The 26,916-nt window shown below is 36.1% G+C and overlaps 1 protein-coding gene across 1 annotated transcript in view; it reads right to left on the bottom strand.

Annotated features, from left to right (window-relative positions):
* Positions 1-2,098: 2,098 nt before the first annotated feature.
* The window catches only part of LOC149780402 (selenocysteine-specific elongation factor-like), a 39,480-nt gene continuing 14,662 nt past the window's right edge, over positions 2,099-26,916 (bottom strand). The window contains exons 2-7 of the mRNA XM_089937326.1: positions 26,689-26,858; positions 26,240-26,329; positions 21,264-21,446; positions 17,254-17,337; positions 13,356-14,094; positions 2,099-10,316 (exon numbers count right to left, since the gene is read on the bottom strand). Of these exons, the coding sequence (XP_089793452.1) occupies positions 10,138-10,316; positions 13,356-14,094; positions 17,254-17,337; positions 21,264-21,446; positions 26,240-26,329; positions 26,689-26,858 (1,445 nt within the window). The 3' untranslated portion in view covers positions 2,099-10,137. The remainder of the gene's footprint in view (positions 10,317-13,355; positions 14,095-17,253; positions 17,338-21,263; positions 21,447-26,239; positions 26,330-26,688; positions 26,859-26,916) is intronic.

Raw genomic sequence — 26,916 nt, 5'->3', positions numbered from 1 at the left:
GAAGAAAAACAACAATAAATAAAGCCTTAACAACCAGCGCGAGTTCTCCATAATTCATTATCAACAATGCCAGTGTGTACACAGTGTCTCAAATAATGTCACACCCGTTATTTTTACAGGGGGAGGGAAGCACGTTGTCCTAGTCACGACGGATCAGAAGAGATGACTGGTTGTTCATAAATTTCTTTATAACAAGTAAGAATAAAAGTAAAAATTTTCAGAAAATTAACCTTATACATAGAGCAAATTATATATGAAGTTTGCGTGAATTTCAGTTTTGCATGTCGGTTCCCATTAAGATGTAATTAGGTAACTTTAGCAAAAAGTTTATTGTATGCAATTGGCTAATTTTACCAATACATTTATTATAAGTAACATGGTAATGTCTCAAATTATTTCATCAATAAAATGTACGGCCCAGTCATCTAGACCTCAATCCTAGCATTAGCAACCAATTCCATTCAAGCCCGTTTAGCTGTCAGTCTAGAAGTTTCCTATCTATACTCACTTACACGTCCAAGTGCAAAATGCAAGACTCAGAGCTTCCTCCACATAATGTGCCAGAAGATCTAGGTATATGCAGTCCTAGGAAAAATCAGAACAAGATAGAAGGTACCATATATAAGGGTCTACTTATGTTGTTCACAGTTGGACACAACTCTATATATGATAATGATCTATATGAAGGGGACTTGAGAATCAGATTTATCTGGTAGTGTTTGGGTTGAATGTATATATATATATATATATAATAATAATAAAGTCATATTGATGAAATCTCTGGTTATCATTAGTGTAATTCCTGCATAAACAAATGAATTATAATTCCTATATGATGCAAATAAAGGGAAACGTTCTGTCAAACATGGGAATAACCCGTGACAATTTTGCTAGAAAACAAAAATCAAACCTGACCTGGGTATTCTTAATACCAAGCATCAAACCCATTGTTTAAGTGGGTTGGGTCATTGTTTAAGTAGGCTGGGTCATTGTTTAAGCTGGCTGGGTCATTGTTTAAGTGGGCTGGGTCATTGTTTAAGTAGGCTGGGTCATTGTTTAAGTTGGCTGGGTCATTGTTTAAGTGGGCTGGGTCATTGTTTAAGTGGACTGGGTCATTGTTTAAATGGCTGCTATGATCATTCCCGGCTATCTTCTTAGGTAAATGTAATAAGCAACCTAACTGGACTAGCCCCATAAAAGTACATCTTCAAAACAGTTTGAAATTACCGTGGTAAAAAAGTGATCAACATTTGACAAAATTGCAATTGAATCTTATAACAATTTTTTGCACATAAGATGGGCACATAGTGCTCATGGTGATATGTTTGGCTATAAATAGCCATTTTGCAGTGAAATTTGTGCTATTTTCTAAAATGTAAGGTTGTCTACATGAAAGAATTTCATACTTTTACAGAATGTTAACAATGATTACTCAGGTTTGTTCTTGCACATGGACCATGGGAAAAATGAGAAAATTTAAGTCCATTGGCACTACTTGCTATCTTGTCTCTCTTAAATGAACATGTACTACTTAAACTGACCTTTCTATTATAATAAACAGATAAAATCATTTTCACAGAAAACTTATACATTCTCTAGGAATAACGGGTGCAATAGTTTTAAAAAAAAAATTGTCAAGAATTTTCCTGACATGTTGCATGGTGACTTAAGTTCTTGTAAACATGACCAATGAATATTCTCATCAAAGTTTACTATTTACTTGAGAACTGACTGCAGACACAAATTAGAGTGTACATTAAACTCGAGCACTTCAACATATTTGACTTTTGAAAATACTTTAATTCTGCTCGTACAAGAAATGTACATCAGTGTTGGTGATGGCATGATACATTCAGAGTTTGTCATCAGTTTGAGAACTGCTGTAAAAATCATCTGAGAAATGTTTTTGGAGGTAAATATTATGTTACATCTGTTCTTATCCATTTAAAAATAGAATTATATACTGCATCCATTCATTCAAGACAAGCTCATTCAATGTATCATAAATGCCAAATCAGTCTGCAAACAATAGAGTTATGTTTGGTTATCTGTCATAAAAAAATACAAGTCTGGAAATTGATGACAATAACAAATGATGTATTGCATTTGGGTATTTATTACTAATATAAAGAAAAAAGACAATCATGCATTAGTTACTTCAATGCTGTCTGAAAGATTGATGGCTATGATAGTTAAAACATTTGAAACAAAGACTGAGTCTCACCAAGGTACATTTTGATGTGTATTATTTCTTTTTTTAACGCTAGTCTTTGAATTTGCGGGTTTTGAGACAAATAGTTTTGACAATTAACTGGAGAGAATTATTCCTTTTATTTCTTTGCTATTTTTATTGACAACATTATGTCCACTTCTCACAATGAGAAACAAGCTAGAAATTGACAAGGACCATATTTTTGGAATAATTATTTTCTTTTCCAAAATTTGTGAATTCTTAACTTGAATATGGAACAAGAATTACATTTATACAAATATCTTTTTTGAGAATGTACCAGTTTCAATTCAACCAATCCCATCAATTATATCAATCAATTATGGGTGATAAACTAATCTTTTCACCAAATACATGAAATACATCCATTATCAACTGATAAAAAACCACATATTCTCTTTATATTTCTTAATAAAAGTCACTATTTGTTGATATTCCTCAATCAAATATGTTGTGATTCACCTTGTTTACTCCTGTAAATAAATGCCAAATACTGGTTGATAGATAATCTCAAGTAGAACTATTTTAAGTAAACTTTGAATTATTTTACCAGGTTATTTTCAAAATGCCAGGAAGTGGAAGATAACTGTTTCTGTGCATAGTTTATTCATAATGGACAATGACCAATGCAAGGAGAAGCTTACATGGTGACTGCAACAGATCTCTGCAAGAATTCCGAAGGAAAACATTCGTTATGCACTCCAGTACTGGCAGTATAACATGCAATCATTCTAGACAGAAATATTACCATAATCAAGACTCCATCAATACTTGTTCAATAACACATACAGCTACCAGCTACCAGGAAATGCCATGAAGATCCCGTGTATAGAACTGAAGATCAACGTATGGGGGCATGATGGAATTTCAAGGAACATCACCCTGTCCATTCCTCTACTTTATGTAGCCATTCAAACTGCTTTATTTGCCGACGGTTTGGTCCAAAATTGGTGATCATTACACAAAAATGAAAACATGATCTCTTTCTATATAAGATGATTTTCTCCCATCTGGTGCTCACTGCTATCCAGTTCATCTGAACGAGGGGTCGTTCAACGACCACATATTGCAGACTGCTGAGTGTGGGTCAAATTTTAACCCCACTGAATTACGGACATCCTGAATGAAATGGGTAATACAGTCTTACAAAGGAGACAATAAAGAGTAGATCTGATGATCCAAATGCCTTGGATGATGACAAACATTGAATCCTTACAGATTTCAATACAGCCGATTTTTCAAACCTTTGCAAGCAACTATCCACCTCAGGGTTACAAGAGAGTAGAATCAAAAGTGTTTGCACATGCATTGCTTTGCTTCATTTATGTACAGGGGACAAAAAACAGTACAATCTGAAGAAGCAAACTCAATTCGCCCTGAAACAATACCACAGTTACAAACATCATTTAGGATGTAGAGTCTGACAACAACAGATTGAAGCAATGGAGATATTTAAAACACATTCTTCCTAATTTACAGATACCATTTATCATATTATTGCAGCAATATACAATAAATATAAAAGACCTCTCGACACTGGAGCCAAAGAATTTGAAGTGATTGCTGCTAAAATGTCCATACTAGCTAGGCAAGGTAACGCCTTGAAGGAAAGGGTTGAGAGGAAGGGGCTCACAAAGCATTCTCTCAACTGGAGGAGAATAAATGCAGCACAGAAATTCCCAATTTTGTCAGATGAAGAGCTCAGATATATCACACTTCGGATTTATCAGTTCAACCTTGCACAAAGGTACATCCATGCTCATGATGATGATGAGGAAAGCTATCAGATCTTTGTAAATGATGAACAGTCTGGTTTCTTGAAAGCCCAAATAGAGAGTAGACACTTGTTTATTCATCATATACAATGCAACATAGATAACCTTTTGGTACTGCTGGCGCCTGTTGTGTTGGGACTAGTGCACATAATACGTCCTTTGGTTGTTAGGACATGATAGATATCAGGAAACTCCACAAGAAGCCATTATGAACTAGGGTGACCATCTTGAAGATGCTGCAGACATACCCAGTTGATGAGTCAGACTGTGAGGACAGTGAGAGTGACATGGAGGAATAATGGTCAAGATTGTGAGTTTGTGTATATGTGTACGTCCGTCTGTTTGTTTGAGAAACATAAGGTCCTTATTACTTGGAATATGACTTCATGTATGACTTGATATTGGGTTGATTTTCATTTCTAAATTGTCATGAAGAATACTCAGTATGCATTATCAAACCAGTGCTAGCAGATGCCATTGCATTGATTCATTGATGGAGGGTTAGGGTTCTGCTGGAGAATACTATGGTAAACATGCATTTTATCATTCAGCAGATAGAAAGAGCACAAGAGAAACATGTGCTTGATATATCATCCATGAAATCATCGGTTATGATGGGAATGTTTTTCCACTTGTTATGGATCATGTCTGTTCATGTGAAATGTTTTGATAGCGCATATTGTAAGAGCATCTTGTATTTTTACTACATGTACAATTTTCTGAAGCTGAAACGATGCATTTTTACAGGTACACATAATGTATACTTGAGTAATCACATGATCTTATACATTTAGGGATGAAATGAAGATATGCAGTTTTAGCCTGTTATCAATCCTGTATGTAAAATGTGTCTATTATAGAGAAGACAAGTCTCACTTTGGATTTGTGTATCTTGTGAACCAATATCTTCGTATGAAATAAATACGTTAGTATTGTTTACATAAAACTGAAGTTTTTTAACAATTGAACTCATGCAAGTTAACAAGATATTAGGTTTAAACAAGCCAAATATTTGTATGATACATTTGACTTAAGTAGCCACTAGCGTTGACATACCATCCATGAAATGTGTTATAATGCAAATTCATTGCAAAAATCTACTCTCATTCCAGACTCGTGTATTATTTCTTACAGTGAACACTGTGCAGGGATACTCGTATATACATTCTATGATTTTGTTGCTTTTGTATTTATATCACATGTTATATATTGTATATTTATCACATATATTTGTAATTTGTCTGATGGAAGACTTTTCAGTCTGAATAAAGTTCATGTTGTTATTAAATTATCATGATGACTCCTTTTGATTCATGACCATACTGCTCTCTCTCTCTCTCTCACACACACACAAACATACACACAATATGGTTTGCAAACATAAAAATCTCATTCCAGCAACTTAAATTACTAAGATCTAAAAGCATGGCTAGTATTCACCTGATAACAATGGGGTGGGGGGTTGTTATAGAAATAGTGATAGGGCATCATATTTACATATTAAATATATTTTTGTATTACAAAAAGGTTTTAATAACAAAGAAATAAAAAGATTATAAAAGCCAATTTGTGTATGGATATGAAAATTGAACATCAAGATGATTTTACACTATTCTCTTGCATACACAGAGACATGCATACATATCGTAATGTCATGTGGGTTGGTGGTTCTTCCTGGGTTCTTCCTCCAACACTAATACTGGCCGCTATGCATAGCCAATCATGTGCTGAAAATTGGCATTAAACCCCACCACAACAACATATTGTAATGTATTCACATTCTTATCACCCTCTCCCCATAGTCAACTAGTTCTTCCCTATTGGATTATAACTGAGCATACATTAAGACATTAATTTTCAAACAAGTCCACAAAAGATATAAGTGTGTATGACCTCACTAATTGAAAGTAACATTAACTGCAGGTAAGGCCAACAACACTCCAAATGCTTATGGTACTTCTATTTTGAATGAATTCAACAACATTTTCATCAATTTGCACAAAACAGAGTTTTTTTTAGGAAATACAATGACTTCTGAAATTGGTTCAAATTGAATCATATAATACGTATCCCTTTTTCAGTTCAAGTTGTCTAAAGATTAGAGTTTTCCAATATCACAGGCAAGAAATGTAGTGTAATATACTGTAACTTAAAAGTACAACTGTACATTGATTTAGTGTAACACACAACTTAACGTGAAGTTGTACAGTAATGCGGTCCAACACACTATAATTTAATGTAAATTTGTATGCTATATACTGATTTAGTGTAGCAAGACATCATCACATCAGGTAAAAGTTGTACACTGATTAATATACTAAAACTTAATGTAAAACTGTACACTGATATAGTGTACTAAGCCATAAAGTTACGTGAAGTTGTACACTGCTGTAATGTAAAACACCATAAAATAATGTTATGTTGTACACCATACCTTAACGTAAAATTGTACAATGATTAAAACAATGACCTGTGAATGAAAATGTATAAGCAAAACACCTGAAAGTTGTATGAACAATACTGCATTCCTTATTTGATAAAATCTTAAATACATACGCCCACCACTTGTTCCAAACTTGAATGCAAATACAGGGTTTCCACACCGCTCCCAATTTCTGACGAGGTCCTGGAATCCAAAATAGAATTTAAGTTTGTCAAAAATATCCTGGAAACCTGTCTTTATTCACATAGTTTGATTTGTACCAGCTACAGTGGCAAGACTAAATTCTGTTTGTCACATTTCATTTTGTAATGATTTAAGATGCCAGACTATAAAACATCATTCAACGATGCATGTTTAGATGATGAGCATTTTTATGGATGGCTTAAATGAGTAATATTTTATAACCTGAAAGTGTTCTGTGTTCAAAGTAAGAAAATATTTCCAACATAGTAGAGTCCGTTTTGACATCACATATGAAACTGGAGATGCACAAAAATAAACATAGAGTGGAAACTGTCTCTGTAGCTTTATTTTTCAAGGTATGTGATGCCACTAAATCTGGTCAAAGAAACCCGGTGTTGGCATCAGCATCAAAAAAATCACCAACTGCAACTCAAACTACACCAACCACACATGATCAACTGCAACTCAAACTACACCAACCACATGTGATCAACCATCATCTAAAAATGGCTCTAAATATGAACCATCACCAGAGTCTAGCCAGTATTTGGCTTTGCTTCCCATGTATGGCCAAAGCATGTCAATAGTGATGAGACCCTACAAGCAGACATTTGCTAGTTTCTAATGGTGGATCCTGCGCAAAGTTATTTTAATAGCTGTGCAAATATTTACTGTTTATACATGCTAGATGTAATGTGCATATACTGACCGGGCTTGATCTAAAATTAGAGGGGCTATCTTCCTATTTGATATTTTGTGCACTGATAATCTGTGGTCATTCATACAAACCATCTTGTTGCTTTCTCATTGTCAAGCTCAGGTTGAAAGAGGTTTTAATGTAAATGATTATGATTGACAACATGCAGGAGAAGATGTCAAAATGTGACCATTTAAGTAGAACTGGAGGACTAAAGATTATTACAGTTATAAGTGGCATGCACATGGCAGCTGCACGTGAGAGTCCAAATACGGGACTCGCCTGGAGGAGATGGCAGTAGAAGATAAAAAATTAAAAAGGGAGAGGAATGATGAATTTGCTAAACTGCAAAGAAGATATGACTAGCTGTTGCTGTATAGTTTAATGCCTCTTTTCAGCACAGGATAGGCTATACATGGCGGCCAGTATAAATGGTAGAGGAAGAACCCAGGAAAACCCCTGGAAGGAACCACTGACCCACGAGAAGCTACTGGCAATGTTTCTCACATTCCCACATTGGCCAAACATGAGACTTGAACCCACACAGACAGAGGTGAGATTGCAGTGATCCATAACAGTTACGTTTTAGACCACTCTGCCACTCAGGGCCCCAAGATAAGACTAGAAAAGGACATATAATAACATTATGATACTGCAGAAAAACTTGCAGAGAAAGCAGATAACATGGTCTCATATTTAATTAAGTCAAATGCCTTAAAAGGCTCTATTTAAGGGAAGAAGCTCTTAAAGGGATTGAAACAGACATTGAGGCTGAAGTGGAAGAAATAGGTGTACTGGAGGCATCAGAGTTTTTTTATTATTAACTAATTTTACCAACTTATCCTGGAATATACATAGGAGTAAGAAAAGATACCTTCACCTACAGTTTTGTCTGTAATCAAAGTATCAGAAAATCATTTTCAAGCAGGAACCCTGAAACATTTAATACCACAGTGACTGTCTAAGTTTGACAAATAAAACAGCAAACCACTCCATTTTTTGTCAAAAAAATCTTTTTGTTGAGAAATGAAGGGGATTAGTTATCCAAGAGGGCAATATTATGTCATTCCCACATCTGTGTATATGGACAGCCAAGTTTTGAAGTGCTGAAAACCAGTACTGGATAACTCTATCCTACCTTACATGACCGCCATCCTGACACACTGATTATTCTGTCTACTGCCAGCATAGTGCACACAAAACAGCAAACACCTCCTGATTTCCAAACAACAAGCAAACATTTTCATATTTCCATCAATTAACAAACACTTCATTTCCATCAATTAACAAACATTTCATTTCCATCAATTAACAAACACTTCATTTCCACCATCACTTGAACATTTTTTCACAATAATCTAGATAAACATTAATTGCAACACATGTACATACTAAAGCGATCAGTAGTTGAAATTGAGTCCCCGTGTAAACCTAACAATTTATGTTGTGTCATAAGGTAAAGAAATTTTTTATCAAAGTTTTTCTAATTTGAAAGTTACAACAGTATACACTAGTTGATATGTTTACTTTGACAAAGCCTCATGTCTGATATAAATTCTGACCCAAGGGTGGAATTTTATTAACCTACATGAATGTATACGACAGATTCTATTATTCCAGACATGCCAACTCTGATGAGACCATCTGAGTAAGGCAGTTGATTTTTTTTTTCTGTAGGCTTGACCAGTTTTCAGTAAGGTGTAACAAAATATCATAAACTGCAATTTTAAAAACTGGAAAACATCTTTAAAAGTAAAGTATCTGAAACAATCAGCAACAGTAAACATTATATTCAACTGAAAATTTGTAAAGTACATGCAGACCTTATTTGCCACTAGTACAGTTGCATAAACTTTAGCTCCAAACCCTATGCAGCTCAATGGCTTGTTACTATATTTCAACTTCACATGTCTTGGAATTTATTTCCATTTCACATGAAGACAATCATATCTCCCGCCATGAGAATACTCAAATTGACAAGAGATGCCCAATAAACGTAACTGTGTCCCTTCCAGATTTTATTCACAAGAATCTAAATATTCCTTTTTATTCTTCTGTGTTGATTATCAGCACTTTCTAAGAGGCTTAATTTCCATTTTGTCTTCAACATGCATTGCATTCTGGATGCCATTTTTAAAAATTCTATCATCAACAGCTTGATCATGCTTCACATGAAAATTTATGCGCAGTTTAAAGCATCTGAGGTACTACTTTAAAGTTTGTCTGGTTCCCTGACTAATTCCACTAATTTAAAAAAGGAAACCTTAATTCAAAATTAATAATGGATGAACCAATTATCTGGATTTTTCAGCAACAATCATTTTTCCATGGCTTTTACTTTTATTCCGTAAGTTTGTATTTTAAGGGCCATTTTTCTAAGACTTATGGCAAAAGGTTTGTCATGTGACACAATTAATTAATCATCATATCCTGAATGCAATTATAAAAGAAAAAAAATGTAATAGCTTATTGACACACTAGGATCTACACCAGCACCTCACTAATTGAAACATAATTTTCATTTCATTAGAAGTATATCCTCATAACCCATACATCCCAAACATGTAGATGCAGATTACCCCATACATCTCCATTTCTACTTATCAGAACCTTTTATTGTGTTCCTGGGGAGTATAGATTAACAAAGTACTATTTCATTTGTAAAAACCTGCTTCATAATGTAAGAGTGAATATGTTTTAAAAAAGGTCTTAAATAAAATAACAATTTGTCTACACGTGATTGCCAAATACAATAATTTTCCATGCAGCTCCCTCTGTTGCCAATGATAGTTTGAAATCTGTCCAAAAACTATGTTTGTCTCATTTTCTTTTCTGGATCAAATACATAGCGCCTGAATGTCAGGAAGATTCTGACTGGTTCAAGATCTGCTGAAGGCTGTTCCTCATTGGACTCTTCCTCAGTAGCTTTTCCTTTGCCTTTTTTCTTGGTTACTGAATATTTCTTTACAACCTCTTTGGAAAGACCATCTGTTGGTATAAAAGTGTATTTCTTGTGAGATGAGATAAACTTTTGTGAAGCTAATGAATATGGATTACGCTGATTAGATTTTTCATGACAGTCATCAGAACCTGAACGGTTTCATCTGATGTATTTTACATTTATTTTCACATCTCCAACTAGATTTGCCTGCTATCAAGATATTAAATCAAATGCATTGTTACCTGTGTATAACACATGCCACTTGGGTGCCATAAAACACAACTACATGCTACTTTTCATGGCAAATACTAAAGTGACCTGTATTTTAAATGAGGTAACATTGCTCTGAGGTTTTTCTGACATGGCTGCCATAACTCTGCACAAAACAAGAAATTAAAATATTTATTGATAATAAAATATTAAAAAATTCTCCACATTCAAGAATTAAAATCAAGAAATGTTCAACAAGTCGAATAAAGGAACAATTTAGTGGGAGTTATGACCACATCCACAATCCAACAGAAACAAATCAAGGGGCTTTATTGTTTGAAAACATAGTTGATTTGCATCTAAGGTTAAAATGGGCATGAAAAGGCTGCAACCAATCTGAAAAAAAAAGATCCTGGTAGGAATCTGGTCATAGTTGTGGCTTCAACATGGCTTAAAAAGTAACTAAAAATGTAAGGTGAATAAATTTAGAGCAGAGTGTTATAATGCATGCCTTTTTTTAATTGGTGTCATAATCTGAAAATGAAAATCCATATTCTTCTTTAGCTTTTCTTTTCAAGATTTTTGGGGTTATTTTACACTTGCCAGAATAAAAATGCAAATTACATACCCAATTACATTACGTTAGGAATATTTATCTGCTACCTCACAAATCGAGCCCTACTAAAAGACTAAAATCATCTTATTGTATACGTTTTTTATAGACAAAAGGTAGTAACTCTTGCCCATTACCTCCCCTTGACACCACCAGGTGTCATCAGATTTAGTTGTGCAAGACATTAACATGGATGCTTGCATGACGGGGTGGTTGGGAGGGTTTTTAAGTAATACGATTGGGTATGTATTCTCTGAGAAACATAATTTACTTTAAAAACTTGCTTCATCCTTTGAATACATTCCCCAATCAGATTACATCAGGAGAATAAGGAATAGGAGGAGGGGGATGCTGAGCATCCGGCCTCTACCTCAGGTATCCTTCTGGAGATGAGTGGCTGGATTCCTCATATGAAAGATAGCCCATTCTCCTAATTACCTAAGCAATACAGCCCGAGATCCTTTGATATACATACATATATATATATATATATATATATATATATATATATATATATATATATATATATATATATATATACATACACACACACATGGCTGAGAAGATGAAGTTGAGATCTTCTAACCCACCAAAATTTTCACTAGCAAATCCAGCAAAGCTAATGAGCTGTGTTGATTGGTCTAGTTGGGTCTGGTGGCCACCTGTGCTGCTGCCACTGGCCCTACCAGATCCAATGTTTGTCTCTGCAACACTAAATCTCTGATGTAAAAATTTAAGAAGGTTTACTCTGCATGCCAGCCAAAAGCTTCTATAACGTCTCAGATCGAAACATTGCATTCGAAAGCGAGGCTCACAGAAATGGCTCTAATCTTGTACCGCTATTCGTTGGCTAACAGCACTACAGGACTGGCTAAAGAAAGTCATAATTTCGTAATAGTAGGAAATTTCGCTAGCTATCTAATCGGCCTAGCTATCTGCTAATGTGTGCTGGAAGTTCAACAGACACACAAGGCCTCATTGGCTGGCTGGCTGCTGTGATTGGGATGAGTGCATGAATGGTATTGATAATTTGTTGTGTGCGGACAATCAGCAGTAGTTTACAGCAAGTGTGTTAAAAAGTATTTACTTTCAAGAAAATGTTGTCTTTCAATTAACCCCCAAATTAAATGTTTATTCCTTAATTTCTACTTTTTATTTCTGATTTAAAATTCAATTCCATGTCAAGATTTTATGATTGAATTTATATTTTGGCATAGATTATTTCTGCTGATATCAATCATTCTAATAATTGGCCTGATTATGAGTGTGACCGATTAATCGGTACAACTTTAGTTCCATCACCATTTACAATAAACCTGGAAGCAGTTTTCACAAATATGGCAGTCCATATTCACATTGCTGCACTGTTTAGAGTGCTTTATCTGCTCTGATATCTTTTTCCTTGTCGAGTAAATCCAGGCATCTATTGGTTGCATTTTTCAACTCTGTTGACATTTTCAGTTCTTTAAAGTGTGATGGTACCTGAGATAAGTCAAAGTCAGTTAAGCTTCTGGTGCAATTTCCTTAAAGAAATCAATATGTCTAATAAGTTTCAGCCTAATGTGATTATACACTCATTTTAAAAAAAGAATTTAACTTGTAGTTAAACCAAATTTGTTTTTCCTCATTACCATCACTCTTCAACCAACTTAAATGGCAGTCCACAAGAGTAATGCTATACAGGAGCAAATCATGTCATTTCTACATTTCTTTGAATTAAAAACAAATGCAGGATTCATGAAAATTTCCACCCGTTAAGTTATACATGCTTTCGCATGTTCTGATTCAATGGTGGCACACCATATTGAATTTTAGCAAGATTTTCAGAATTGGCCATTCTAAATTCATCTAAATGAAAACAGAACATTTTTCATTGTATAATTATGCTTCCTAACTATATTCACATGGTACTATGATACAAAATGCCCACCGAAAGAGTAACATGCTGTTTCACAAATAAATGATTGCAATGTTCACATGTTCCTGAAGCTATTATATCATTCATAATTAAACCCTGTTATATAAAATGTTAAATTCTCGTTTTCTTTTTGATATAAATGGAGAAAGAAATATAGTAACAGTAAAACCTAATTTAAAAGACTCACGCCATTTAAGCTCAGAACAGTAAAGTATGATTTGATTTGTTTTATAATTTAATGGTATTAGGAAATAACTTGTCTTGAGTGACCTTTTTTGTAGTTGATAGAATCAGTGTTCTCTCAAGGCAAGTTTTGCTATAAATAATAAATAACCATATGCTTACTTGGAATCCTGATTTTTATTTTCCCACTCTGCCCAAATGCTCCTTCTATCACTCCATTTTCTCCTGAGGATAATGTCAACTTCAGACCAGTAAAGGCCTGAATATTTGTCTCTTTCTTGAACAGGTTTTTTCCAATTAAGTAATATTCATCAATCACTCGATCGACTTGTCCCTCTTTTACTTTTGTTTTGTATACCTTCACTTTGGGAAGAGTTGTTTCCCTTTCTTTAGCATCAACAATGCCCAATAAGAGATGGCCATGAAAAGCTATTCTACACAAGTTAGCATGAATGTCTGTATCTAGCTTTGAGCCAATTATCAAGCTGTTAATCTGACATGTGACTGGCTTTTCAAATTCAATTAGAGCAAACTGCTGATTTGGAATATCCATGCTCTTCTCTGTAGATTCTTCCGATTGTGTTGATTTTGTAAGAAATTGATCCTGATATTTATATTCTTTGTTGAGATCAAAGAAAGTTTCCTCTGAAGAAATGGATCTGTTAGACATATTACTATGTTCTTCATAAAGACCAAAAAATGTTACTTTCCCCATGATTGTGTCATGCCCGCTTGTGATATGGAATTTTGCCTTTGAGGCGATTGTGCCCTTGAAGTAGGGTATTTTCTGAACAGAGATGATCGCTGCTTCAATCGTGGGTAGAGCCCCAGGGGTACAAACTGTCCCTCTCTCTAACAGCTTGGGGTCAAACTGGGTCACACAGATACCAGCCCTGTCTCCCTGAAAGAGTAAAACAGTCTGTGAAAACTTGAACCTATGTTAATTATGACGAGTCCAATTTATGTCAATTTGGATGTTCTATCCAACAAAAGACATAAACTGGTATTTTTTCATAATACAAGCTACTAGATTTCAATATTACTAAATTCTAGTCAAGCATTCAACATGGAAAAATGAGTGTCATTCATATTCATATAGCCCTTTCAGAAAAAGCGAACATTTTATGGGAACCAAAGCTTAGACACATAAAAGCAAATTCTTCCACTCCTACTGGGGATAATTAATTGGTCCAGTGTTTACCTTTGTTTCAAAACTGCTAATCATGTACACACAGGGCCAAAATAACAGGAATACCATGTAACATGGTGCATCACTTGTGAACAGTGTTTTGACTCTGCTTAACAAGGCAAGAGAGGAACTACTAGCATAAAAGAGTAGACATATAACAATACCAGACCCAAGTTACAGTTCAATAAAGCTGCTCGTATAAAAGTTATCTGACTTTCAAACTAAGCAACATTACTAATGAAATCATCTTTGCAGGTAATGTTGACTATGTCTTGCAGTTCAGAGACAAGATGAAATTACATAAATAAAGTTTGCATGTGATGTTTTCTTCCAGGAGATATGTATCATGCACATCTTGCAGATTATTTTAAGGATATGGCCCTCTAATTTTTAGGTTAACAGCTTGGTTTTATCTGATTAGACACATCTGATTTTGAGGTGTCAGCCACACTACAAATTACTGGTAAGTGGAACATTACTTATCTACATAATAACATAGCATGTAAGGATAATGATCATATTTGGATTTTGCAACTTATTCTATAAATCACTTTCTAAGATATGAAACCTTCATATTCATATAAATATTCAATCAATCTCTGGTAAACATTTGCCCAAGTGAAGCAGGTTAAGACCAGCATGCTGCCTTGCTCCCATGATAAGCCAGCATGATGCCTTGCTCCCATGATAAGACAAGCATGCTGCCTTGCTCCCATGATTAGACCAGTATGCTGCCTTGCTCCCATGATAAGATCAGCATGCTGCCATGTTCCCATGATAAGACTAGCATGCTGCCTTGCTCCCATGATATGACCAGCATGCTGCCTTGCTCCCATGATAAGACCAGCATGATGCCATGTTTCCATGATAAGACCAGCATGCTGCCTTGCTCCCATGATAAGACCAGCATGCTGCCATGCTCCCAGGATAAGACCAGCATGCTGCCTTGCTCCCATGATAAGACCAGCATGCTGCCATGCTCCCAGGATAAGACCAGCATGCTGCCATGTTCACATGATTAGACCAGCATGCTGCCTTGCTTCCATGATAAGACCAGCATGCTGCCTTGCTCCCATGATAAGACCAGCATGCTGCCTTGCTCCCATGATTAGACCAGCATGCTGCTGGGTTCCCATGATAAGACCAGCATGTTGCTATGTTAACATGATGTGACCAGCATGCTGCATTGCTTACATGATAAAGCTAGGTGATGCCTTGCTCCCACAATAAGACCAGAGATTTCTGACATAAAAATTTCACGTTTTGAATCGTGTGATACACTTATAATCCAGCATATGATGGCCTGTCATGGCACAGACAAATATATATATGTGAGTGGTATGTCAAAGATGCACCATACATAATATAAATATATTTTATTTATACCACATACAAATACTTGCATTTCCAAAGCAGTTAACACTGACTACAAGCTATTGTATTTAGACACAATGAATGAACTCCAGTGTGTCCGCTACAAAACGTAGTTCTTAACCTTTTGAGAATCTTCTAAGCAAATTGATAATCTTTAAATGTTTAACTTCTAGCTTCATTCATACTGATTAAATAAATATAAGATGCACTTATGATTTAAACAATAAGGATGGTTTAAATGAAGAATGCAAAACACAATACAGCATGGTTAACACTGAACGCACTGGATTTGACATGGAGGTCAGCATAATTAAACGCACTTGATTTCACATAGAGGCCAGCATAATTAAACGAACTGGATTTCACATAGAGGCCAGCATAACTATATGAACTGGAAATGTAAACAAAGCGAATCAAAGAACCAGCAAGAAGTTATTCAAACATTTAAATGTATTTACAGTTCCTCTAAGTCATTCATACAATTTAATAAACATTGTTCCCAACCATATAACTGTTTCTAACCTACATTTCTAACTTTCCTTTGCTTCACGTGACTACATTTTTCCATCATACATAGGTCCAGAGACATCACTGCATGACACAGACAAACATCAGCCATGCTTGCCTTTCAATGGAATTTTGTGTTCTATGAAGGTCCAGAGACAAAGAGAGAGGGGGTTGGGTGGAAGATACACTGTGGTAAAACATGCAGACAAACTGTACAATAGAGAGCGATGTTGATGAGGTTGAAGAGACTTACCATAAATGCATTTATTCACTTCCTATTCTTATGTTTCTTCATGGGCTAATTGGTCTGCTGCCTTACCAAACCAAACAATGATCGAGAATGGTTGAGGGAGGGTGGACATTTTAATATTAAATAATGTTTTTAGACCCTTATTAAAAGATTTAATAAAACATGAAGAAACAAATTAAAATAAACAAAGCATTAAACACATTACACTATGTGTATTCCTCCTTACATATAAATGTATGCTACAAGTACTGACAGGCTATTGCAACTTTTTACCATAGGTACAGTGAATACTGTATTAAAATGTCAAGAACAGTTACACCTAACTGTTAAGGAGTCCCAGGCTCTTTGTATGCTATTTGGTACAAGCTTAGTTTCCTTTCTTCTTTTACTCCACATCCCTGTATTATCTCCCTTATGCATGTGAGAGAGAGAGAGAGAGAGAGAGAGAAAGAGAGAAAGAGAGAGAGGAGTTGGATGAATGTTTGCTCCATGTTTAATTCATTTAGAAGACAGGATTATTATACTTATCATTTTTTTATTACACAGATTTAGAGATTATAGAGGCAAGATCTGAGTGTTGAAATATAACATAATGCTGAAACAATATTTATATATGTGTATTAATGTACCATGGGCAGATCATCAAATTGCTTTATACCAACACTTCAAAGCCATGTTGTTTGTAATGTTTGTGATATATATGGATAAAATGGTTCCATAAACATATTTTATTGTAATACCTGCATAATTTTCTCCACTGGTTTCCTGAACATCTGAATGGACTTGATTTTCTTTGTTACCTTCATGGATGGGATCTCTACAGTCTAATACAACAAAAAATATGATTGGTTATGCTGCCACAAGGCATAAGCATTTAGCATATTATCAAAGCACTACAAGTAAAAGTAAATTTTAAGGTAACCATAGCAAATAATAATTTTTAATAATATAATCATTGTGATGGCTGTATTATCATCAACAGAGTAAAGTGACATTTTAACCAAAGAATGATGTGAATTTTTTAAACAACCTGAAGCACATTGTTTTTAAATGTTGTGTACTCTAGCTATCCTAGTTTCCAGGAGTTATTGCCCTTCATCCTAAAATGTTCCATACTGTTTTTAAATGTTGTGTACTCTAGCTATCCTAGTTTCCAGGAGTTACCGCCCTTCATCCTAAATTGTTCCATATTGTTTTTAAATGTTGTGTACACTAGCTATCCTATTTTCCAGGAGTTACTGCCCTTCATCCTAAAATGTTCCATATTGTTTTTAAATGTTGTGTACTCTAGCTATCCTAGTTTCCAGGAGTTACTGCCCTTCATCCTAAAATGTTCCATATTGTTTTTAAATGTTGTGTACTCTAGCTATCCTTATTTTCCAGGAGTTACCGCCCTTCATCCTAAATTGTTCCATATTGTTTTTAAATGTTGTGTACACTAGCTATCCTATTTTCCAGGAGTTACTGCCCTTCATCCTAAAATGTTCCATATTGTTTTTAAATGTTGTGTACTCTAGCTATCCTTATTTTCCAGGAGTTACTGCCCTTCATCCTAAATTGTTCCATATTGTTTTTAAATGTTGTGTACTCTAGCTATCCTAGTTTCCAGGAGTTACTGCCCTTCATCCTAAAATGTTCCATACTGTTTTTAAGTGTTGTGTACTCTAGCTATCCTATTTTCCAGGAGTTACCGCCCTTCATCCTAAATTGTTCCGTATTGTTTTTAAATGTTGTGTACACTAGCTATCCTATTTTCCAGGAGTTACTGCCCTTCATCCTAAAATGTTCCATATTGTTTTTAAATGTTGTGTACTCTAGCTATCCTTATTTTCCAGGAGTTACTGCCCTTCATCCTAAATTGTTCCATATTGTTTTTAAATGTTGTGTACTCTAGCTATCCTAGTTTCCAGGAGTTACTGCCCTTCATCCTAAAATGTTCCATACTGTTTTTAAGTGTTGTGTACTCTAGCTATCCTATTTTCCAGGAGTTACCGCCCTTCATCCTAAATTGTTCCATATTGTTTTTAAATGTTGTGTACACTAGCTATCCTATTTTCCAGGAGTTACTGCCCTTCATCCTAAAATGTTCCATATTGTTTTTAAATGTTTTGTACTCTAGCTATCCTACTTTCCAGGAGTTACTGCCCTTCATCCTAAAATGTTCCATATTGTTTTTAAATGTTGTGTACTCTAGCTATCCTAGTTTCCAGGAGTTACTCCCTTCATCCTAAAATGTTCCACATTGTTTTTAAATGTTGTGTACACTAGCTATCCTATTTTCCAGGAGTTACTGCCCTTCATCCTAAAATGTTCCATACTTTTCATCAAATAAACAGGATCAAGATATGTAAGCATGAAGTGAAAATCATTTTTTAATGTAAGTAAATTAGCTAAGATTGCATGAGAAGGCCTAATTCACTTTTATTAAACAGACATAATCATTGCTCATTCCAATTTTCAGAGACTTATCAATTAAGGATTTCTCTACCTTGAAATGTGCCTGTAATTTATTTCTCACTTTTAAATTTAATTCCTGAACCTGAATAATACAGACAGTAATCACTCCAACTTGAATAGCACAACTAGTATTAACTAATACAACTTAAATGGTACAACTAGTAATAACTACTAATGTAAAAACTTTAATAGTACAGCTAGTAATAACTACTACAACTTGTATAGAACAGCTAGTAATAATTACTATAACACGAATAACTATTAATAATTAATGCAACTTAAATAGTACAACCAAAATAACTACAATAAAAGCCTCAATATAAATGCTCTCAGAGTGATCAAACTAGCACAGAACAGCTGAAACTTATCCTGAAAGCAAAGTTTGTATTCACTGAACGTACATCTTAAACATGCTTATGGTGGGAGCTAACATTTGTTTTGTTTAAATCTGAACACAGTGAACCATCTCATTAGGCATTTTAAGTCAGTTTCTTTACCAAGAAAGCACATTTATGCTGATGAAAATTTAACTTTAAATACTTCTAAACATGTAAGATGGATGAAACCATGCAGATGCACCATGGGCATGTAATCAATACACACATAAATCGCTGATACTGCTTCACACAATCTTCGACTTGATATAAGCATGTTTGAAAATAAAGGGATGCCATTCCAAGCTTGGTGCTTAATCTGGTTCTGATAACAATTTCCTTTACCTCAAGTACCATATGAAGTCAACTCGTTGACCATAAAAGTATTAAAGTAACTGCAGTTTCACTAAGTTGTGTGGGTTACTGGGTACTAATTTTCATAGATTTTGTTTGCACCCCTACCTTGAATTTAAAGACCAGATAAAAAATTAGCCACATGTAATGCAGTTCTCCCAGCCATTTTCTTATTGACGAATTCCTAGCTAACAAAGCTATTTGATAAATCAACTTCATCACTTTAATGTGATAATAAAACATTAGCTCTTACATGTTTTATTTTAATTTTTCTACCATTTAAGACAATTATAAAGCATTTAATATTGTTTCAATCCACATGTATACTGTATGCAATGTGTTATTTTCACTCATGTCTTAAATTGGTATATTGTGGTATATTGTGCAATTGGTAAGGATAGAGATAAATGAGAAAAAGCATCAAGAATGCAAACACTAGTTTTACTAAAAATAAAAATAAATGATATCATCACATGAAAATTAGATTTAATACTTATTCAAATCAATCTTTCATTCAAATCGAACTGAATGTCTGGACCATTTGACTGATGGATGGCTTGAAACACTGAAATGCCATGTGGATACAATAATCATGGCATAGTACTGAAGTCCATACATCACTGACTTTTGGACAAAACTACTGAATCAACATTATGTCAATCAAGTCTCCTGGTACAAACTGTTGAATTAAGCAAGTAATTTTCTCATAGCCATGGATAATTAGGTCTAATCTTTGACACATCTGAGCTGCAATTATCATTCAGAATTGACTGGATCAAGTTTTTAAGATCTACAAATGCATTACAATGATATTCACCAGTAATGTCTTATTTTTCCCTCATGATCTCCATGACCTGTTTAGCAAGTGTGACTTAAGCACACAAGGCAGGCTATATAAAAGAGCTGGTTCCACTGTCTTTCAATTTAGTTAACATCTCTGTACTTGGGTGAGTTAAGGAAAATGGTGATATTACCGGACATAAGGACAGACCAACATGAATTTTACTGCTCTTAAGCCACTGTGTTAATGCCATGCCCATCAGAAAGTAAAGGTGGTACAACTTTATGGACAGCGGTTAAGAGATTCTATACATGTGCTTTATTAATTGACAGACATAGTGTCTTTGATCAAGTGGATGGAAAGATGGTGTAAGGGTTTGACCTTATTGAGTGTTTAACACGTGCTCATACTGGTGCTAGTAATTTTCTTGCCATTCGAGCAACCACTATTTGTTGTTGGCATACTTTAATTTTTTGGCATTCTTTATTCTGGGTAATTGTAGAGGTCAATCCACACAATTAAATACCTAGCGATATGCAAACCTTTACAGGCAAATCAAAGAAAATGTAGTTTTACAAAGAAACAACAAAAGGAGACCCTTAAAAATAAATGAAACTACAGTACTATAAATCCAAGTTTGCACTCATTTTGTAAAAAGTAAAACTGGGATGCTGCCCAAAAGAGGCATAGAGACAAAATTCTCCACTGCATCTGACTTGCCATGGATGTGTCACAACAGATCAATGCATATGTCTTTCTTATTATCTAACTTTGACAAGCTTACATCATTGACAGCGATGCTTCCATGCAGAACTGTGCCAGTCATGACTGTCCCCTGCCCACGAATAGAGAAGCAGTGGTCCACAGAAAAGATGAATGGTCCATCTGGGTTCCTCTTTGGTACAAAAGTGTTATTCCTCAAAGTCTCAATCAGGTCTGCCAGACCATAGCCTTCAGTTTCAGACGCCTAAATCAAAAAGGAAATACAGAACTAAAATCTTAAAGAATCTATCTGAACCTTAGGCATTCAATTAGTGTTTCTTACCTAAAGTATTCAACTACTGTTTCTTGCTGTTTCTTAACCATAGTATTCAGCTAGTGTTTGTTATCTAAAGCTGGTCACATTAACATTGGAATACAAGCCTGTTACCTCACAAATCCAGGAACGCAAAAAACAATGAAAATGTTTCTGCTATGTCTCATATAGACAAAGGCTAATAACTCTTGACCATTACACCCTCTTGCCATCACTTGTTTTAAAGCTGAGCAATATACTAATGAGGATGCTCACATGGTGGGATGGTTTTTAAGCACTTAGAAATTTGCTTTGTGTTTCAAATATGTTCCCAGATCACATGAACATTAGAGGAATAAGTAATGGGAGGGAATTCTGAGCATCTGACCTATAACTTTGGTATATTTCAAGGGAATATTGGCTGGATTCCCCATTGAGAAGGATAACACATTCTCCTAATCTCACAGTCACATGCTCTGTGATCCCCAAATCTTCTTAAGATGATTACTGAAATCTTCTTACCAAGAAATTTTCCCTGGTGAATCCAGCAAAGCTAATAGTCTGTGTTGTCTTTTAACTGGGTATGACGGTCATGACCGGACCCACCAGAATCACTGTTTGTCACTGTGAGGCTAAATCTCAGAGATGAAAACTGGAGGAGGTTGAATCTGCATGCCAGCCAGCAGCTTCTGCTGTGTCTCAAATTAAAACATCGCAAGAGTGGCTTGCAGAGATTGCTCTAGTATACCAAGCACAAACCTGCTTCAGCCATAAAATTAGGCTTTTAGAGGTGATATACTCTTTTCGGCCTTGAGTGGATGAAAGGGTAACTTGCATGTGCCATGACTTGCCTCTTTGCACTTTCAAATATAGTTGAGGGTGCAAACAGTGTCTTGTATGGCTGTGGCTCTCAATGTGTCTATGGATTTGAGTGAGAGTATGGAAATTATCTAACTGCAAAATGAAAGTAACATTTTTGGCTACAAAGCCTGTTTGCATCAAAAGAACCACCAAACAATCTGAACTGATATCAGAAAACATGTTTTGTAGGATAGTAGTTTCAACGCAGTGTGAGCTAAAGGCTTGAATTAATCAGAACTGAGCCAGAAGAAAACCAAGGAGAGACTCCATTTTGGAAACAGGGTGAGAGATTTGGTAGATTTGGAACAAAACTGGATAAAAGGTTAATAAATCTTTACCTTGACCAATATGACTGCCATGATGAAGAAATGTCGCCAATATCATAAGTGGAAAAATTTGATGGTAATTCTCCTCAATGAGTCAGAGAAAAAAGTCTGACAGTTGAGGAACTAAGACCATTCGTCACTGACTATGTACCAGTCCCTGCACTTTTCCTCATAAGCCTTCAGAGTGGAGGGTCTTCTTGCTCATGAGATTCTTTCCATAACTGAAGGTTTAAATTCTTTCTCTCACAAGGCTGTCTGGACAAGAGCCAAGTATGAAAAAGAAGACAGCCACAGAAGGGGTAGAACACCCATGACCTTGCTTGTATGAGGTATTCAGCTTTGCCAGAATTTCCTATCATTAGATCAAGTAGATCTGTCACCTAGGACTTTTACCGTCTGAGAGGGTCAATTAAAATCATCTTAAAGTTCTGACCCTGCAGTTTCTGTGGGAGGGTATGCAAAGGCACACAACCCTCCCAAATGATTGACAGTACATCCACCGCCCAAGCTTCTGGGTCTGGAGAGATAAAGGTGGGCAACTTGTGATTGTACATTGTCGCAACAAAATCACTGGATACTCCCAAGATGCACAAAAACAAACGCTGATTAATGGTAAGTCCATTCTGTGGGAATGTTGTTGTTGTGGGGTTTAGCGCCATTTTTTCAGCACACGATAGGCTATACATGGTGGCCAGTATTAATGGTGGAGGAAGAACCCGGAAAACCCCGGAAAGAACCACCGACCCACAAGAAGCTACTGGCAAGCTTTCTCACATGCCCACATTGACTGAATCTTAGACTCGAACCGCTGCAGACAGAGGTGAGATGGCAGTGATCCGTAACGAAGAGCGCTTTAGACCACTCGGCCACTCGGGGCCCCTCTGTGGGAATGATTAGACACTTTCAGGACAGAGTGTCTGCCAGGAATATGCCAGACTTTTACATTGATATGGTGTTGGTTGCTCTATTGAAGAAATCAGAATGTACTGGTCAGGTGATTTGGTGCCTTCCATAACAGGAGATAGACTGCCACTACAGAAATGTCTAACAAAATTAGGACTTTTTTCCTCAGAGTAGATCCTTCCAGAACTGAATGGCATTGATGACAGACTTCACTTTAAGAATGTCGATGCAGAGAGGCTGATCCCCTGGTTCCCACATGCCTGGCTGTAGTGACATCCAACAATGGCTGTGCACACCATCTGTATGTACTCACATCAGTACATGCTGACATGGGGCTTCTCCAGAGTATTCTGTGTCATAAGCCAACTTGGAATAATTGTACCTCAGTATATTATATGACTTTCTCATCACCACCAGGTCAGCAAGGTCATCTGTAAGTGGAGCACAACAAATGGCAGAATGGGATCAAATCCTCCACTGCAATGAATTAGCAGGAGATAATGACTGGCCTTAACTTGCAATTCACCTTCTGGAAAAGAAAGAGCCTGGAATAAAACCCAATTGTTGATAAGCAACCATATCTCCAGCTGTACAAAATCATTCATTTCCCAATCTGATGGTATGTCCGTGAAAGTGGGAGAGAGAGAAAGAGTAGGCAGTTAGATGAAATTAAATCTTAAGTTCCTCCAAAACAACATGGATCAACTACTCATTCTGAGGAAACAGGGTGATGAAATGAGACTGGAATTTGAGCAGTTGGACCCAAACCAGTTGGAGGTGGTGAAGTTGGCAGGTCAACATCTTTGATACAGAGGCAGAGAAACTTGTTTTCTTGCCTTCCCTGTAAAGTTGCCTGCAAAACTGGTTAGGTTGTTGCCTCCTAACAGTAGGCAGGTGGCTGAACTGAATGTATGACTGAAACAATCCCTTGTCCCTCACCCATCAGTTCTGCATCATGACCACTCCTCCAAATGTTGATCCTCAATTATATTATCAAAATGAAAATGTCACAGTAGCACAGACTATTCACATGCACATCCAATCATATCACAGTAGTATGGATCATCCCCATGCACACTCAATCATGTACAAGCCTAACTATGGTCTAATGAATACCATAAACTCACTGGGCCTAACCATTATGGTCTGATGGTATACATAAACTCACTGGGCATAACCATTATGGTCTGATGAATACCATAAACTCACTGGGCCTAACCATTATGGTCTGATGAATACCATCAACTCACTGGGCCTAACTATTATGGTCTGATGAATACCATAAACTCACTGGGCCTAACCATTATGGTCTGATGAATACCATAAACTCACTGGGCCTAACCATTATGGTCTGATGAATACTATCAACTCACTGGGCCTAACCATTATGGTCTGATGAATACCATAAACTCACTGGGCCTAACCATTATGGTCTGATGAATACCATAAACTCACTGGGCCTAACCATTATGGTCTGATGAATACCATAAACTCACTGGGCCTAACCATTATGGTCTGATGAATACCATCAACTCACTGGGCCTAACCATTATGGTCTGATGGTATACATAAACTCACTGGGCCTAACCATTATGGTCTGATGAATACCATAAACTCCCTGGGCCTAACCATTATGGTCTGATGGTATACATAAACTCACTGGGCCTAAACATTATGGTCTGATGAATACCATAATCTCACTACGCCTAACCATTATGGTCAGGTGAGTTATACCATTTACTCCCTGGGACTTATCATCAGGTAAGCTATACCATAAACTCACTGGGCCTTACCACAATGGTCAAGTGAGCTACACCATAAACTCACCGGGCCTTACCACAATGGTCAAGTGGGCTACACCATAAGCTAGTTCACTGGGCCTTACCACAATGGTCAAGTGAGCTACACCATAAACTCACTGGGCCTTACCACAATGGTTAAGTGAGCTACACCATAAACTCACTGGGTCTTACCACAATGGTTAAGTGAGCTACACCATAAACTCACTGGGCCTTACCATAATGGTCATGAGCCACACCATACACTCACTGGGCCTTGCCACAATGGTCAAGTGAGCTACACCATAAACTCACTGGGCCTTACCAAAAAGGTTAAATGAGCTACACCATAAACTCAATGGGCCTTACCACAATGGTCAAGTGAGCTACACCATAAACTCACTGGGCCTTACCATGACGGTCAGTGAGCTACACCATAAACTCACTGGGCCTTACCACGATGGTCAGTGAGCTACACCATAAACTCACTGGGCCTTACCAAAAAGGTTAAATGAGCTACACCATAAACTCACTGGGCCTTACCACAATGGTCAAGTGAGCTACACCATAAACTCACTGGGCCTTACCACGACGGTCAGTGAGCTACACCATAAACTCACTGGGCCTTACCACAATGGTCAGTGAGCTACACCATACACTCACTGGGCCTTACAATAAAGGTATGATGAGCTAAAAAGCTCAGATGCATTTAAGGGTGAATAATCCCATTTGTTACTGCCATCCTTGAATTAATTTTATATTTGATCTGAACTAGCTGAAAGCTGAACCTATTGATTTAATTTTTGTGACTGTAAGAACAAATGTGGTTGTAATGTAATAAAGAACTATTATCATTTATATGACTTAAAATAATTACTTCTGTTCCCCCAGGTTTGGCTGCCACTGGAACTATTGGACATCCAGCAAACTTTGTATTCTCAAGGGTCTTCTGGAGTCTCTTTATCATCTGAAAGAGAACCTAAACCTGCAAATACACAGTCAACTACATGTATGAAAACAGATAACATTTTGAGGTCACCATCAATTTAGGAGAATACAAAAATGTATTGATTATCCAGATACACTGGTTAACTTTTTTCTCTAGATAACAGGCCGTTCAGAAAACCATGTGTCAAAATAACATTTTTTCAGATAAATGGTAATTTAAAAAAAAAAAATCATTGTTTCAATCCATGTGGTCAAGAACTCAAAGAAGCAGCATTTGAATAACTGTACAATTATTGATCTTATTTTTCTTAAATACACATTTTTGCATGGTTATGAAAATAGTGAAATATCTAATGTAATAAAGTTTAAGTAATCAACCTTGTCGATCGTGGAGTCTTTTTTATCTGGAGGTAGTAAATCAACTTTATTTAGTGCAATGATCATCCTTCCACAGGTTATCTCCCCTATCACAAGACACTCTGCTGTTTGGGTCTGGATCCCTTTTGTCACATCCACAACTAGGATCATTAGGTCAATAATCTGTGCTCCTGGAAATACAAATGATCTAAATAACTACAGTAAGACATCACTCATATTGTTGCCCCA

The sequence above is a fragment of the Sinohyriopsis cumingii genome, chromosome 16, assembly GCF_028554795.1.
Source record: "Sinohyriopsis cumingii isolate HCF-2022 chromosome 16, ASM2855479v2, whole genome shotgun sequence".
Lineage (NCBI taxonomy): Eukaryota > Metazoa > Mollusca > Bivalvia > Unionida > Unionidae > Sinohyriopsis > Sinohyriopsis cumingii.
The sequence above is the reverse complement of the archived record's forward strand: the minus strand, read 5'-3'. Positions and strand labels throughout refer to the sequence as shown.